This window comes from Metopolophium dirhodum, chromosome 6 (assembly GCF_019925205.1).
Source record: "Metopolophium dirhodum isolate CAU chromosome 6, ASM1992520v1, whole genome shotgun sequence".
NCBI lineage: Eukaryota > Metazoa > Arthropoda > Insecta > Hemiptera > Aphididae > Metopolophium > Metopolophium dirhodum.
Genome location: NC_083565.1, coordinates 29,092,988 through 29,107,234, shown reverse-complemented (window position 1 = coordinate 29,107,234; position 14,247 = coordinate 29,092,988). Strand labels below are relative to the sequence as shown.

The following is a 14,247-nucleotide window of genomic DNA, read 5'->3' as shown; positions in this document are numbered from 1 at the left end:
CATATAAGAACAAAATATTTGCGAATAATAAATTAAATGTTGATTAAGTGTCACTGTCGAACATTCGAAAATAAACAAATAATATACCTAGCCAGGACACTAAATAAACGGCAATCAAACACATCAATTATTGTTTTTTTTAAGTTTTCTCGTGTACATTATTTATTATTATTTGTATAACGTAGTTGGGTGTCTATTTTAATTCTTTTAGATCGTTTAGATAAAATAAAATAAATATTCATTTTTACACTTACTAATGATCGAAATAACTATAATATATAGGTAGGTGTGTCTCAAAAGTTTAGGTATGCCTACCTAAATAGTTGGTCAAACAGTATTATATATTGTACCAGTGGTATCAATAATATTATTATTTTGTTCTGGTGGTAATAGCTGGTATATATTATTTTTAATAAATGGCAGGTGAGGGATATAATATTATACACCACTAATCACTATACACAATAAAATAATTTATATTGAACATATTAATCACATTATTTAACAATACATTTTTTAATCTATAATGGTATATATTATATTTTTTGGTTACACTCTGAACTAATTGTAGAAACTCCGTTCTAAATGTTCAATCTATAAAAATTGGACAATTTATAAATTTTTAATTTCAAAATAATTTGCAATTTTTCGAGGTTTTTATGAATTTTGACAACATTTGAACTTTTAAATGACTATAAAAAAAAATCCATGCCTCTTTATCTAATGTATTTTAACTGCTATTATAACAACTTATTAGAGGGACCTTGTATTTAATTTTCATGCTTTTTACACAACAAACATTTTTTTTTCGATATTTATAAAAATGTATTTCTAATTTCAAATGTTACTATCAACTTGAAGCTGGAGTTCTCAAAGGTAAGCGACCTTTCTCCCGATCTATTTAATATGTATATGACTGACATTCATAAAATCTGTATACAGACGCAAAACACATACCTAATTGAAACGATGTAAAAACTTTGAGGGGGATCTATGATATAGCATGTCTTGAGCCTAGTAGTTAAGTATACAATATACATACTAGCATGTACGTACCTATCTAGTATCATAATACATAAGTCAGTGGCGTCATTTCAGTTTTTAATAGAGGGGGGGCAAATGTTTTGACCGGCCCGAGTGGGTAAAAAAAAACCGCGAACTTCGCTCGCAACCACATATTATTTACTTACATTTTTTTATGGTACCCTTTTTATTAACTAGGTACATCATTTTAGATTCTGAGCGAAGCGATAAATGTATTGATTTTACAATGATGTGTGTTTTATTTTTATTTTTTTTTTTATTTTTGTGTCTGTCATCACCTTTTAGGACAGTAAAAGTGCTTGGATTTTCTTCAATAGTAACTTTTCTGATAGGAAAGTGAATCTAGTTGGTACTTTGGGGGGGTCAAAAATAAAAATTTCACAGTAGTTTTCAAAAGCGACGTGAAAAAAAAAATTAAGGAAAAACGGGAATTCTTACGCAAAATCTGTTTTCGAGAAAATTGGTTTTTGGTGTAACTCTAAAACAAATGACCGTAGGGACATGAAATTTTGACTGAATGTTTATATTAGCATTTTCTATACACCATAAAATTTACAAAATATTTTGACTCTTTTTGAGCTGTTTACGGACATTGTCAGTTTTCAATTTTTTTAGTTTTTTTTCTATAAATATCAATATAATTTTATTTGCTGGGTAAAAAAGCGTGAAAATTTAATATAAGGCTCCTGATATATCATTCTAATAGTAGTTAAAAAATATTAGAAATAAATAGGCACAATTTTTTTTTTTAAGCATTTAAAGTTCAAATTTTGACAACATTTATTAAATTTATAATTTATTAATTATTTTGTAGTTAAAAATGTATAAAATGTTTAACTTTTATGGCTAAGGATTGAAAATTTAAAACAAGGCTCCACATAAATAGGTTATATATAAATTACTTTATTCACAATAATTTCATCAAATATACTTGGTAATATCATAGGCTGACTGACCGTTTTCGCTCAGAATCGTTTTTGTTATACAATGATATTATATCATTGAATTCAAATTTAACACCATCCATTACAGTGACCCACTTGTAACCTACTGTACAGCAGAGCGAAATCCACTTATCCACCTTTTTAAATATAAGGTAGCTGATATTTTATAAAAACAATTGTATACCTATATCAGTAAAAGGCTACAAACTATTGGCAATATTTATATTGATAAACAAAAATTTTAGTAGTTTATTAGGTTTATTAGGTTATCTACTTTTTTTATTTTTGAAAATATATCAAATGCATTATCTATAAATCAATTTTACCTGATTCATCACTTATAGCCTATACTCTATTACTCTTATATAGGTACCTATACGATATATTTACAAATTAATATTATCTTAAATTTTAGCCTCACCGCCCATTTATTTTTTTTTAAGTCATAGTTTTCCCAAATTAAAAGATTAATGTAAACACGCGTCACGAAAAAAATAAATTTTAATTAATAGAATAAGGTACTCAACTAACGCAGAATAGTTGAATCATACACGTCGCAAGTTAACTGAAGTGCTTCGTAGGATCTTGTAACGAGACAGAAAGTGCATAGGTATTTTCTCGTATATTAGTGCCTACGCGATTACTACACACACGCGCTCCGTAGCGTACATTATACGAATCATCATCGCTGTAGCCGTAGATCGACGCGCCGCCAGTAGAAGAAAATAACATTAGAAAACAAAAATCGCCAACGCCGCCGCCGAGTATAGACAACAGATAGCGTGCAGTAAGAAACACGTTTCAAATTGTCATCATTGCATATTAATTAATCATTTTATATTAATTAATATGCAACAACAAACAAAAGCTTGTGAAGCGCGTCATCCCAATCGATCACTATAGTAACCATGCGTCCGCGACATCAAGTGAAACACCTATAAACTACAAAAACATGTATCACCGTCATTATTAATCCTAACCACGCCAGCAGCCGCATACACTAACAAATATAGGCCAGAGCCAGCAGTCAAACCGTCTCCCGTTATGCAAAACACTAGTATACGTGTTTACTTCTGTGGTTGAATATTGTTAATCCAGGTCAAACTGTCCTGCCGTAAATATCGCCGCTTAACTGGTCTGGGGCATAGTAAACCCAGGTCAAACTGGGTTTACTAGACAGTACAACCATCGTTTCTGCCGCCGTCTATTCGTATAGGCCTAGGACATGGTAAACCCATGTCAAAAAATAGACAATACGAATATCGATTTATCGTCGCCGCCGCCGTGGTCAAAATTCCCACACCGCCGCGATTCCGTAGTATTGGTTTATTATGTGTACTGGACTAGGACATGGTTAACCCAGGTCATCAGACCAGACAGTACACACAAACTTGTCCCTAAACAGTGTACAGCCAAATAATAGACGTCAACATTGAGCGAAGAGCCGTGTTCGTTATTATCGTGCACACTCCCCATAACTCAAATACGCATCGTGTCACGAATAAAACCGAAATCGTCATCCGACCGATCGCCCGTATCAATTATAAAAGTATATCGAGAGCGCCGAGCTGAAGCCGTCGCCCGGTAGTCATAAATCGTTCACGACAATAATAAACCCGGTGCCGATACAGATACACTATCATTAACACACACACACCCCCGCTATTAACGCAGCCGCCGTCTATCAAATACAATCACGTCGCCGTTGATACCTACTCGCCAGTATATTCAACACCGTCTATAAATCGAGGAAGTATTCACCCAGCTGCTGTCAATACAACTACCACTCCACTACATACCGCATACACGCAAATATAAGAAGAAGGAAACCGTGAGTCCAAATAAATAAAATTGTAAAAACACTATAAGTGATAGAATTTCAATAATTAAAAGAAAATACTGTCATCTAATAAATATAATATATGCATATGTATTTTCAATAAAAGATAATATTTTTATGAACCTAAATACCATACTGCGTTCGTAATTTAATATTACAATCTATAGACAATTTTCTGGTGAGTTCAAATTTTTTTTTCAGAATCAAAATTGGTCAACGTTAACTCAATTCAATTTAATTTGTATTTAACTTAATTTAATTGGCATACTTATGATCAGTGGCGTATACATAACTTTTGTATGGGGGGGGATCAGTTGCAAACAAATTATTATGGAACAAAAATACCTAAACCTAGGTATGTGCACATTTAAATACCTAATAAATGATAAAACATATATATATTCAATACATTTTATTTTAAATTCTACAAGTAGTTATATGTAGTTATGACTTGTTCGTACAACTGACATAATATTTGTGGTTGATTTTTGTTTTTAGATAATAATAATATTTATTATTTAAGCTATTTTTAGCTATTTTTATATTTCTTTTTCTAATGTGTAGGAAAATGTATTATTATACGCACGGACATGCGGGCGTCGTCTTCGCCGCGTTGATATCGGTGACGGTGGCGACTGGCGACGGCCCGTGGCTGGTCTGCCACATATTATTATCTTATAATAATTTATTATACTTGTATATATTATATACATATTATCAAATATCACATAATACGATTATATGAATATGAAATAAATATATGATTACTGATTAATATTAAGTAAATTATTTTTAATTAATTGTTGAATGTGTTAAAATAAAAATTTACAAAAAATCCTTGCCATTTTTTTTCCTTGTAATTTCCTTACATTAAGTCATTAAGAACACTATTTTATAAAATTTAAAAAAAGGCCTTTTGGGGGGGGGATCTGACCCCCACATCCCCCCCCCTTGTATACGCCCCTGCTTATGATATGCTTTTAATCGCTCTGAACTCTGAAGATAACAAGTTTGAACAGTGAAATTGTCTAAATATGTAAGAAAAAATTGAATATTATCGTGAAACGTGTAAAATAATGTTGTTGCCGCAAAATAATTACACGCGCAAACGATTCCGGTCATATTATCAAGTCCGTGCTGTCGTCATCACTGATATTTCTATACGACCGGTCCATGTTATCGGCCTATTACGGTCAGTTTTATGCATATACCGTTAAGATAGCCACAGCTTTTTCGTCGTCAAATAGTCCTCCACCGTACGTAGCCGTCGTCAAGTGCTCGTGCCACACACGTTTTAATATAATATGTCGTGTGCAATCCGTTCCGGATAGATCATCGTGTTGATGTGCAGCGTCTTAGCGTTCATGACCGTCGGCATCAGCAGTGCGTATGTTTTTACCAGTCGTTATATTTTCTATGCTCCGCGGTGTCGTCAGTACGCCCGGTGGTTTAAACATATCATACTACACAAGTCGTAAACTATTAAGTATTGGCATACTTTTGATAAGCTTTTGGTCACTCTGAACTCTGAAGATAACACGTTTGAACAGTAAAATTGTCTAAATATGTAAGAAAAAATTGAATATTTTATCGTGAAATGTGTAAATTAATGTTGTTGCCGCAAAATAATTACACGCGCAAACGATTCCGGCCATATTATCAAGGTCCGTGCTGTCGTCATCACTGATATTTCTATACGACCGCGGTCGGTGACGCCGTTACGCCATCCATGTTATCGGCCTACTACGGTCAGTTTTATGCATATACCGTAATGAGCCACAGCTTTTTCATCGTCAAATAGTCCTTCACCGTCGTCAAGTGCTCGTGCCACACACGTTTTAATATAATATGTCGTGTGCAATCCGTTCCGGATAGATCATCGTGTTGATGTGCAGCGTTTTAGCGTTCATGACCGTCGGCATCAGCAATGCGTCAGTGCGTATGTTTTTAGTTTTTTACCAGTCGTTATATTTACTATGCTCCGCGGCGTCGTAGGTACGCCCAATGTCGTGTCGTTCGTCCGGCGGTTCAAACATATATTATGCTACACAAGTCGTAAACTATTAAGTATTGGCATATAGTTTTGATAAGCTTTTGGTCACTCTGAACTCAGAAAATAAGAATTTTGAACAGTAAAATTGTCTAAATATGTGAGAAAAAGTTGAACGATTGTGAAATATGTAAAATAATGTATTTATGACAAAATAGGGTAGAGCGTGGTGTTACTGGCAGGGGTGTAGTTATTGGCACCAAGTAATTTTGTTTTTCGTATATAACATGTTTGATTATGAACTTTAGCAGGGCTTGCAAACGTTATGATAACGTTATATTTGACAAAAAAACGATTGAAATTTGTAAACGTTATCATAACGGAAAGCGATAGTAAAATATAATTAAATACCGCAAAACAAAACATAACGATTAACAAAATATATTATATATCATTAAGGCGGTTGAAAGTGGACCGTTTTTTAGGGGTTGAGTATAGGCAATATGTTATATTCATTGAGAATTGCTGTGTGAGTGTGTGTGTAATAACTGATCATTGGTGTGCGTTAGCTCCCCGAACGCGTAATTATTTCGTTTTATCAGTAAACAGTTCAACAATAATTTTATTACCGTCACACCGCGCATTGTGTTGACAAAACAGGTAGGTAAATACAACATCGTACTTACATAAAGTATAATGTACCTAGTTCATAGTTTTATCAAAAACATAATCATTATAAATTATATATTGACAACAGTAAGTCTTTAAAAAAACAATTGCTTGTATTATATAATATTGCTACATAAATGTATAATTATATATTATATTCTTAATATACCTTAATTTAAGCCTTCTATCTTTTAATGTTTTCCTTAAAAACCCCGGGACTACAGTTCCAGAAGAACTTTTACGACGAGCTGACATGTCTACAATTCTATTACAATAGTTTCTTAAAATATGGTTCATACATTCTATTTTTTTTACATCTATGTCGTAATCTGCATAAGGTTTAGAAAGTGTTAACTTCTTCATTATACTTGAATCTCCATCTCCAATTAATTTATCATATATTAAATTATGCATAGTCACACTTTGACAGAATCCCTCGACAATTATATCGGATTCCATGGCAGTAGAAGTCCCATTCCAATTTTTAAAACACTGATGAAATGGTGATTCTTTTTCACTATTTTCATTATTTTGGCAAACTGAACAGTGTTTATTACGTACGCCCATAAAAAGAACTTTGTTGATCCTATACCCAATGATAGACGCCTAAATAATAAATTAAACATCAACGTAACAAGTGTCTAGTAAAAACAAAATAAATAATTATAGATGTATCTACAGTCATTCGTTTTTTAATTACAATAAAATAAGAAAATTGTTACATGAGAAATCGAGTAAATATCAAATGTTGTAAAAATATAAATTTCAGACGCTCATAAAAATTTAATTTAAGTTTCTTCTAGACATTTTTTTTTTTTGATAAAGGTAGGCAAACTTATGAGTAATCTTATATTACATTTTCAAATCTTAGATTTAAAAAGAAAAATTTTTATGAATTCTCAACTCAAAATAATTTACTATTTTTCGTGATTTTTCCGTATTTTGTCAAAATTTGATCTTTAAATGCTTATAAATAAAAACTGTGACTAAGGATTTTTAATTTTTTTCATCTGCCTTTGAAACAATAACCTAGGAGCCTTCTATTAAATTTTCAAGCTTTTTTACTCAACAGATAAATTTTTATTGATATTTATAGAAAAAAAAACTAAAAAAATTGAAAACTGACAATGGCCGTAAACAGCTCAAAAAGAGTCAAAATATTTTGTAAATTTTATGGTGTATAGAAAATGCTAATATAAACATTCAGTAAAAATGTCATGTCTCTACGGTCATTTGTTTTAGAGTTACACCAAAAACCAAAATCGATTTTCTCGAAAACCGATTTTGCGTAAAAATTCCCGTTTTTTCCTTAATTTTTCTTTTGTTTTTCACGTCGCTTGTGAAAACTACTGGGAAATTTTTACTTTTGACCCCCCAAAGTACCAACTACCAACTAGATTCACTTTCCTATCAGAAAAGTTACTATTGAAGAAAATCCAAGCACTTTTACTGTCCTAAAACGTGATGACAGACACAAAAATAAAAAAAAAACACACATCATTGTGAAATCAATACATTCATCGCTTCGCTCAGAATCTAAAATACCACTGAGATTTAAAATAATTATAATATCGCATTATTGAACAACTTTTTAACTGATTATTGCTTATTTCTGAAACGTTATTGCTGTCGTCATTGCCGAGTTCTTGAATTTCTTCATTTTTTTTTGTAAATTTGCCAAATTGTGTTTCAACTTTTTTCGTCTTATGAATAATTTAGCTCGTTTTTTATTACCAAAACGCCAATTACTCATTTTTACCACAAGAAAATAAAATTGGTAGTGAGTACAAATAGTGCACGGACTGAATCACGATGGCATAATATACTAAATAATATTTTATTTAGCAGCTGTGTATCATTATAATATTATGTAATTGATTTCTTATCGCCCGTATAATAGTCGCGGCTAAGATTCTCGGAAATCGGTATAGCGTACCTACGCGCAGTCACACGTCACTATATTTTGCAATTGAAAATGTTTGAACTCCTATGTGGCTATGAAAGTCCCAAAAAGCGGAAGAAAAATTCACCCAGTACCAAAAGCCCGATTTTAATTTTGAAAACACATTTAAATTCATTATTCTGTTTTCTAGGTTATGTAGGAAATGGATTTTCGATTTTTTCTATTGTTTAATTAATATAGTACCAAATTAATTTTCTTTTTTTTCCAAAATTCACTTTTACTTTATTGTTACTAAAAAACATAAAATTAAAAATTAATTTCCTACATAACACAGACAAGGAGTAAACAAATCCAAACATTTTTTCAAAATGAAAATTGGACTTCTAGAAGTGTGTTTTTTTTTCTTTTGCTTATTGGTCTAAATGCACGAAAAAACGACCCACTTTCAACCGCCTTAAACAAAATATAACGCAAAACGTAATTTTATAGAATATTATCATTAAACGAAAAATAACACAAAACGTAATTTATAGAACATCATTGAACGAAAAATAACACAAAACAAAATATTATAAAATGTATTTATTTAAAATGTCTATTGGTTTCGTAGAAACATTTATTTCATGCAAACAATCTAAGAATCTAAGAATTGATTATATTATATTCCGTATCCGGTCCATTACCTACCTGCATTAGTTATTATCAGGGCTAGGATTTGTATGCAATAAAAAACGGTAAAATATGCATTTTATTTACCAAAATATGCAAAAATATGCATTTAAATTTTTATAAGATAAACACAAAAATATAGTTACAAAAAAAATATTTTTTTGTTGAAATACATCAGTGATTAGCTGTTTGTCTTAAGGGTCACGTTACCAGTTTTTCAAATTTTTCACAATTCTATAAAATTTGAAAATTAAATTTTATATTTTAGTTGCCACTTCAATTATAAGACTTTTACACTAATCTACTACCTGATACCTATTAGGCCCCCCCCCCCCGGGTTGATAGGGTGTATTATATCGAAAAAAAACGACTTTACGGGAATAACGCTCAAGCTTTGTAGAATTGTCGGATTCTGATGACTTTTTTTTTATCTGAAAGAAGAAGACTTCCTACAGCCCACACCAATCTCTGATTTTGTATTTTATTTCAAATAATTGTATTAAAAAATTTGTAAAAAAAATGCTTTTTATCTTGTATTTTTTTAGACATATTATAAAGTTTGAGAATGAAATATTGAAAAACAGAGATCGATGCGGGCTGTAGAATATTTCTCTCTAGCAATTAAATAAAAAATTATGAAATTTGGTTGATTCTATAAGGTGGTATCCCGCAAAATATATTTTTGAGGACAAAATGGCATCGGCATCGGGTGCCTTAATATAATATAATTGGGGAAAAAAAATAATTTAGAAATAAATTTTATAATTCACATTCACTACAAGTGTTACATAGCTACGATCACATATTTTTTCAAATTTTCGAAAATGAATGTCAAATTATTTAATCTTTTATCGCATACCTATTGTACCATAGGATTGTATTTATAAAAATAAAATTTATGTTTGACAAAAAACCAAGTATTATGAAATTTACTATAAAACATTTATTTTTCGCATTCTTATAATCAAAATGTACAATAATATTCATTTTATTCAATATATGCAAAAACATGCAAAATAAAAATACCACAATTTATCTCATCATGAGGTGATTCGTGGACATTACTGACAAAATCAATAATCAGAAGTCGCAAAAAAAACATGCTTTTGCATACAAATCCTAGCCCTGGTTATTATTCTTTAAATTCAATAGGTATTAACACTATTTTAAATAACGATAAACGCAAAACTTGTATAACGTTTTAGTTCTAAATAACGATAAACACAAAACTTGGATAACGTATTAGTTCTAATAACGATAAGTCGAAAAGATCGATTTTTATTGATATATTTACATGTTTTTTTTTTTGATTTGATAAACTGCGTTATTATTATATTATTATATTTGACTGCCTTTTGTCCTTTTGCCTACTCGGTCTGTACATAGGTACATGTATATATTATAATAAATAATAAATGTATAAATATTAATTATATAATAAAATATCCTAGCTCGAGTCAAGTCGACTATACTATAGTTATGTTTAATCATGAGCATAAAATCAAATTAATAACTAACCTACATGTATACTATATGACTTGAGGATCTATTTATTTATTAATATTTATTATATAGTAACTGTAGCAGTATTTCTATGCTACATTAAATTATTAATTACCAAAATAAGAAAGTGGCAATTTGATTACCTCAACCAGTTAACTCACCTGACAACTGTAATATTATATTGATATTTTTATTTGTTCATATATCATAGGTATATATCATACCTACAATATGTTTTTTTAGGTTGTGTAGTATATCGCTTGCACTGTGTGTAGTTATATACTACGGTGAACGTCATTCGAGGTGACTGACCTGCTAGACACCCAAAAAAGTTCGTTGTATAAATTTCTGCAATTTCTAAAAACCAAATTTCTAATAATTCTTAATATTTCAAAACTTGGTTTATATATGAGCACTTATTTGCGTAAATCTTAATTAAGCTACATTGGTCATGTTTATTAAGTAGGCCGTTCCCGGTGGTACTGCAATACCGGGTCAACCCGCGGTGGAGCAGGAGCAAGCCCCAAAATCTCCACCATTTTTGAAAAAATTAGTTTAACATTTGAACCTTTCAATGAAAGGTGTATCAGATGTTAAGCTGATAAGAACAGATACTACACTTTGATCTTAGCCGATAGGCCGAGAAGCGATACACATTCAACATCACTGAGGTATCTTAAAGATAAAAGCAATTCTAAGACGATTGTAGTTTCAAATTTGAGCGTGTCCGGAAAAGTGAAAATATCGATTTTCGAAAAATCGCATTTTGAAAATCAGCTGTATACGTCATTAATTTCATGATATGTACCTCACAGGTTGATAATAATTGCATTTAAATGGATGATTTTATTGATTAATTGTCGACAATACGATCAGACAAACGGTACAGCTCAATAGCGCTATCTAGCGTCAGTAAAAAACGTACGCATACATAAAATATTACTTTCCAAACATACGTATTTCGTTGTCTAATTCTACGAGAATTTGTTTTTCCTTTGTTTAATAGTTGTAAGACACGTCCTAGTTTGCAAATAACCGATTGAACATAATATTACGATCAGTATCGTTACAATGGAATTACAACAAACGACGTTTTGTCATACGTAAATTCGATGGCCATGTTGCTACGTGTAATGACAACGCGGCGAAATACGGCGGCACCGCGTCTTTCGTAGACGACAGCTATCGTGTACTGATAGCGCCCTCTCGTTGTCATACAAAAAATGTTTGTACAATAATCGCGATGGAAATTATTCAAGATAATAAGAAAAATATCGTGTATTTTAAAATACTACTCAACGTTCCGTAAACGTAAAGTGTATGTGACTTTTTACCTCAATAACAAGTAAACAACAATGTTATTTCAACCAACAAATAATAAACGTACTGTCGATGTGAAATACAAGACTTAGATACAAGATACACCACGCAGTATAGCCAGACATTTTGAATAGTGGGTGCTATAGACCCCTAGCCCTCCCCTGGCTGCGCCTCAAAGTCACCACGTAAAATGTGCCTACGAATACAGTTCTACCTATCGTACACGAAAAATAAACTTGGTTAAACGTATATTCTACATTTATACTAACAATATACATATTGTAACAACGTATAAGACGTATACTAACCAAAATTATTATCCTTTTTATAGACGTACCTAGTTGAGTGTATAAAATATAATAAAATATTTTTAATGTTTTATGGATTCACGAATAATATTATTAATCAACAAAACTTTTTTTTTAGATTTTTTAGTTCCAGAATGCGGAACCTTGTTTTTAATTTTCAATTCTTAGCTATAAAAATTGAACGTATTATAAAACAATATGCTTGAGAGGACGTGCTATACCACATGCTACCTGCATGTGTTGTCTCCGTCTTACAAATGTACAACATGGCCATAAACTGTTTTGCGAGTTACAACTTTACTCTCTCTCTCTCTCTCTCTATAGTAAAATCACCAAATGTCTACAACGCATAGGGAAGAAGTCCGAAGAACTTTATCTGTAACAGTGTGACTTAACGTTTTAATTTTTGTTGATAACACTAACTAATTGAATGAAAAAAAACCAAATAAAAACCCAATGTTTTCAAACTGATAACTATAATTGTATTCACGGTATTATATGTAAGTTCGTGATAATTGTTAAGGAAAATAATAGATAACCCTGCAACTGTTGGTCGGTCCAATGTGCCATGGTCCACATTGGGCCAGTCGCCAATACGTATAACATATATTATATTTATAGGTGTACATATAGTCCATAGATATTGTCTAATAATGTACTGCAGTATAATGTACTATAGTATGGGTCGTTGGTATGGGCCTGTGACGTCTCTTTCCGTTGATTCCTACACGTCACACAAGTGATAAGAGATTTGCATTTTTGCTGTCTCTATAAAATATTAGAATATTATAATTTAAAGACCAATGCTTTAGATATTACGTATTTACGTATAGTATTTTTTATATTTATAGGTGTATCATAGTATAATAATGTACTGTAGTAGGTACTTATTCAAATTAGTGGAATCATAATCACTGATCGGTGTTAAAACTAGTTAGTACTTGACAGTTCCATTTTGAATTCCATCGCTGTCAAAACTGAAGTTAACTACAAAACAAAATAGGTGAGTACGTACATATAGCATTAATGTGTAGGTATAATAAGCAGGGCTTGCAAACGTTATAATAACGTTATATTTGACAAAAAACGATTGAAATTTGTAAACGTAATTATAACGGAAAGCGATAATCAAAAATAATTAAATACCGCAAAACAAAACATAACGATTAACAAAATATAGTATTATATATCATTAAACAAAGCATACCGCAAAACGTAATTTATAGAATATCATTGGTCGGAAAATAACGTAGAACGAAATATTTTAAAATCTATTTATTTAAAAAGTCTATTGGTTCCGTAGAAACATTTATTTCGTGTAAAAAATCTAAGAATTGATTATATTATATTCCGTATCCGGGAATAACTGTCTGCATTAGTTATTATTTTTAAATTTAATAGGTATTAACACTATTTTGAATAACGATAAACGGAAAACTTGGATAACGTTTTAATTCTTAATAACGGTAAACGCAAAAATTGTGTAATGTCTTAATAATTGTAAATAACATAAAACGGAATTTTTTTTCAAATGTAAGCCTTGATAATAGGTATATCATATTTAATCAAATATTTCATAATATTGGTCAGGTTACTTTTAGGTACTTGTGTATGTTACCTTTCATAAAACTGTACACAATATGTATTTTTCTATCAAAAACAGCGTATTTATTCTAGCCAGGGCCGTTCTGAAAAACAATATAAAATCTATATTAGTATTTTACGTCCATATTATATATATATATATATATACATATAGCTTTATTTAGGAGCCCGATGTGGCCCAGTGGTTGGCCGCAGTGACTTCTGTATGCTGCAGTCCAAGCATCGTTCGGCTTCAGTAGCACCCGGATGGGTTACCACCCGGGTTTCTAGCGACGAATTCTCGCCCCACATACACACGTGTTCCTCAACCAACCAATAGTAATTCTCCCCACGAAATGCTAATTGCCATAGTTGAAGATAGTTTAGAGTTTAAAAACAATAAGAGAAAAAAAATATCTTCATTTTAGATTCAGAGCGGAGCGATTCATAGATTCTACAACGATGCGTGTGTA

General features: G+C 31.2%; 1 protein-coding gene and 1 non-coding gene across 15 annotated transcripts in view; one reads left to right on the top strand and one right to left on the bottom strand.

The window, feature by feature from the left end:
• Window positions 1-14,247, top strand: part of LOC132946253 (ring canal kelch homolog) — a 45,977-nt gene that overhangs the window by 24,661 nt on the left and 7,069 nt on the right. For 4 of the 14 annotated variants that reach the window (XM_061016141.1, XM_061016143.1, XM_061016139.1 and 1 more), the window contains exons 1-2: window positions 5,254-5,763; window positions 13,042-13,193. The exons of 2 other annotated variants lie outside the window; for them this stretch is intronic. Coding sequence is in view for 2 of the 12 variants with exons in the window: in XM_061016152.1 (XP_060872135.1) it covers window positions 5,716-5,763 (48 nt within the window). In the remaining 10 variants the exon portion in view is untranslated. Of the gene's footprint in view, window positions 1-3,642; window positions 3,820-5,252; window positions 5,768-13,041; window positions 13,194-13,959; window positions 14,241-14,247 lie in introns of those variants that run through there. 8 more of the 14 variants (XM_061016145.1, XM_061016144.1, XM_061016142.1 and 5 more) reach the window with 7 other exon arrangements.
• On the bottom strand, window positions 11,020-11,213 carry LOC132947987 (U2 spliceosomal RNA). The gene has a single exon (XR_009664983.1). It is a non-coding gene; the product is annotated as a U2 spliceosomal RNA (small nuclear RNA).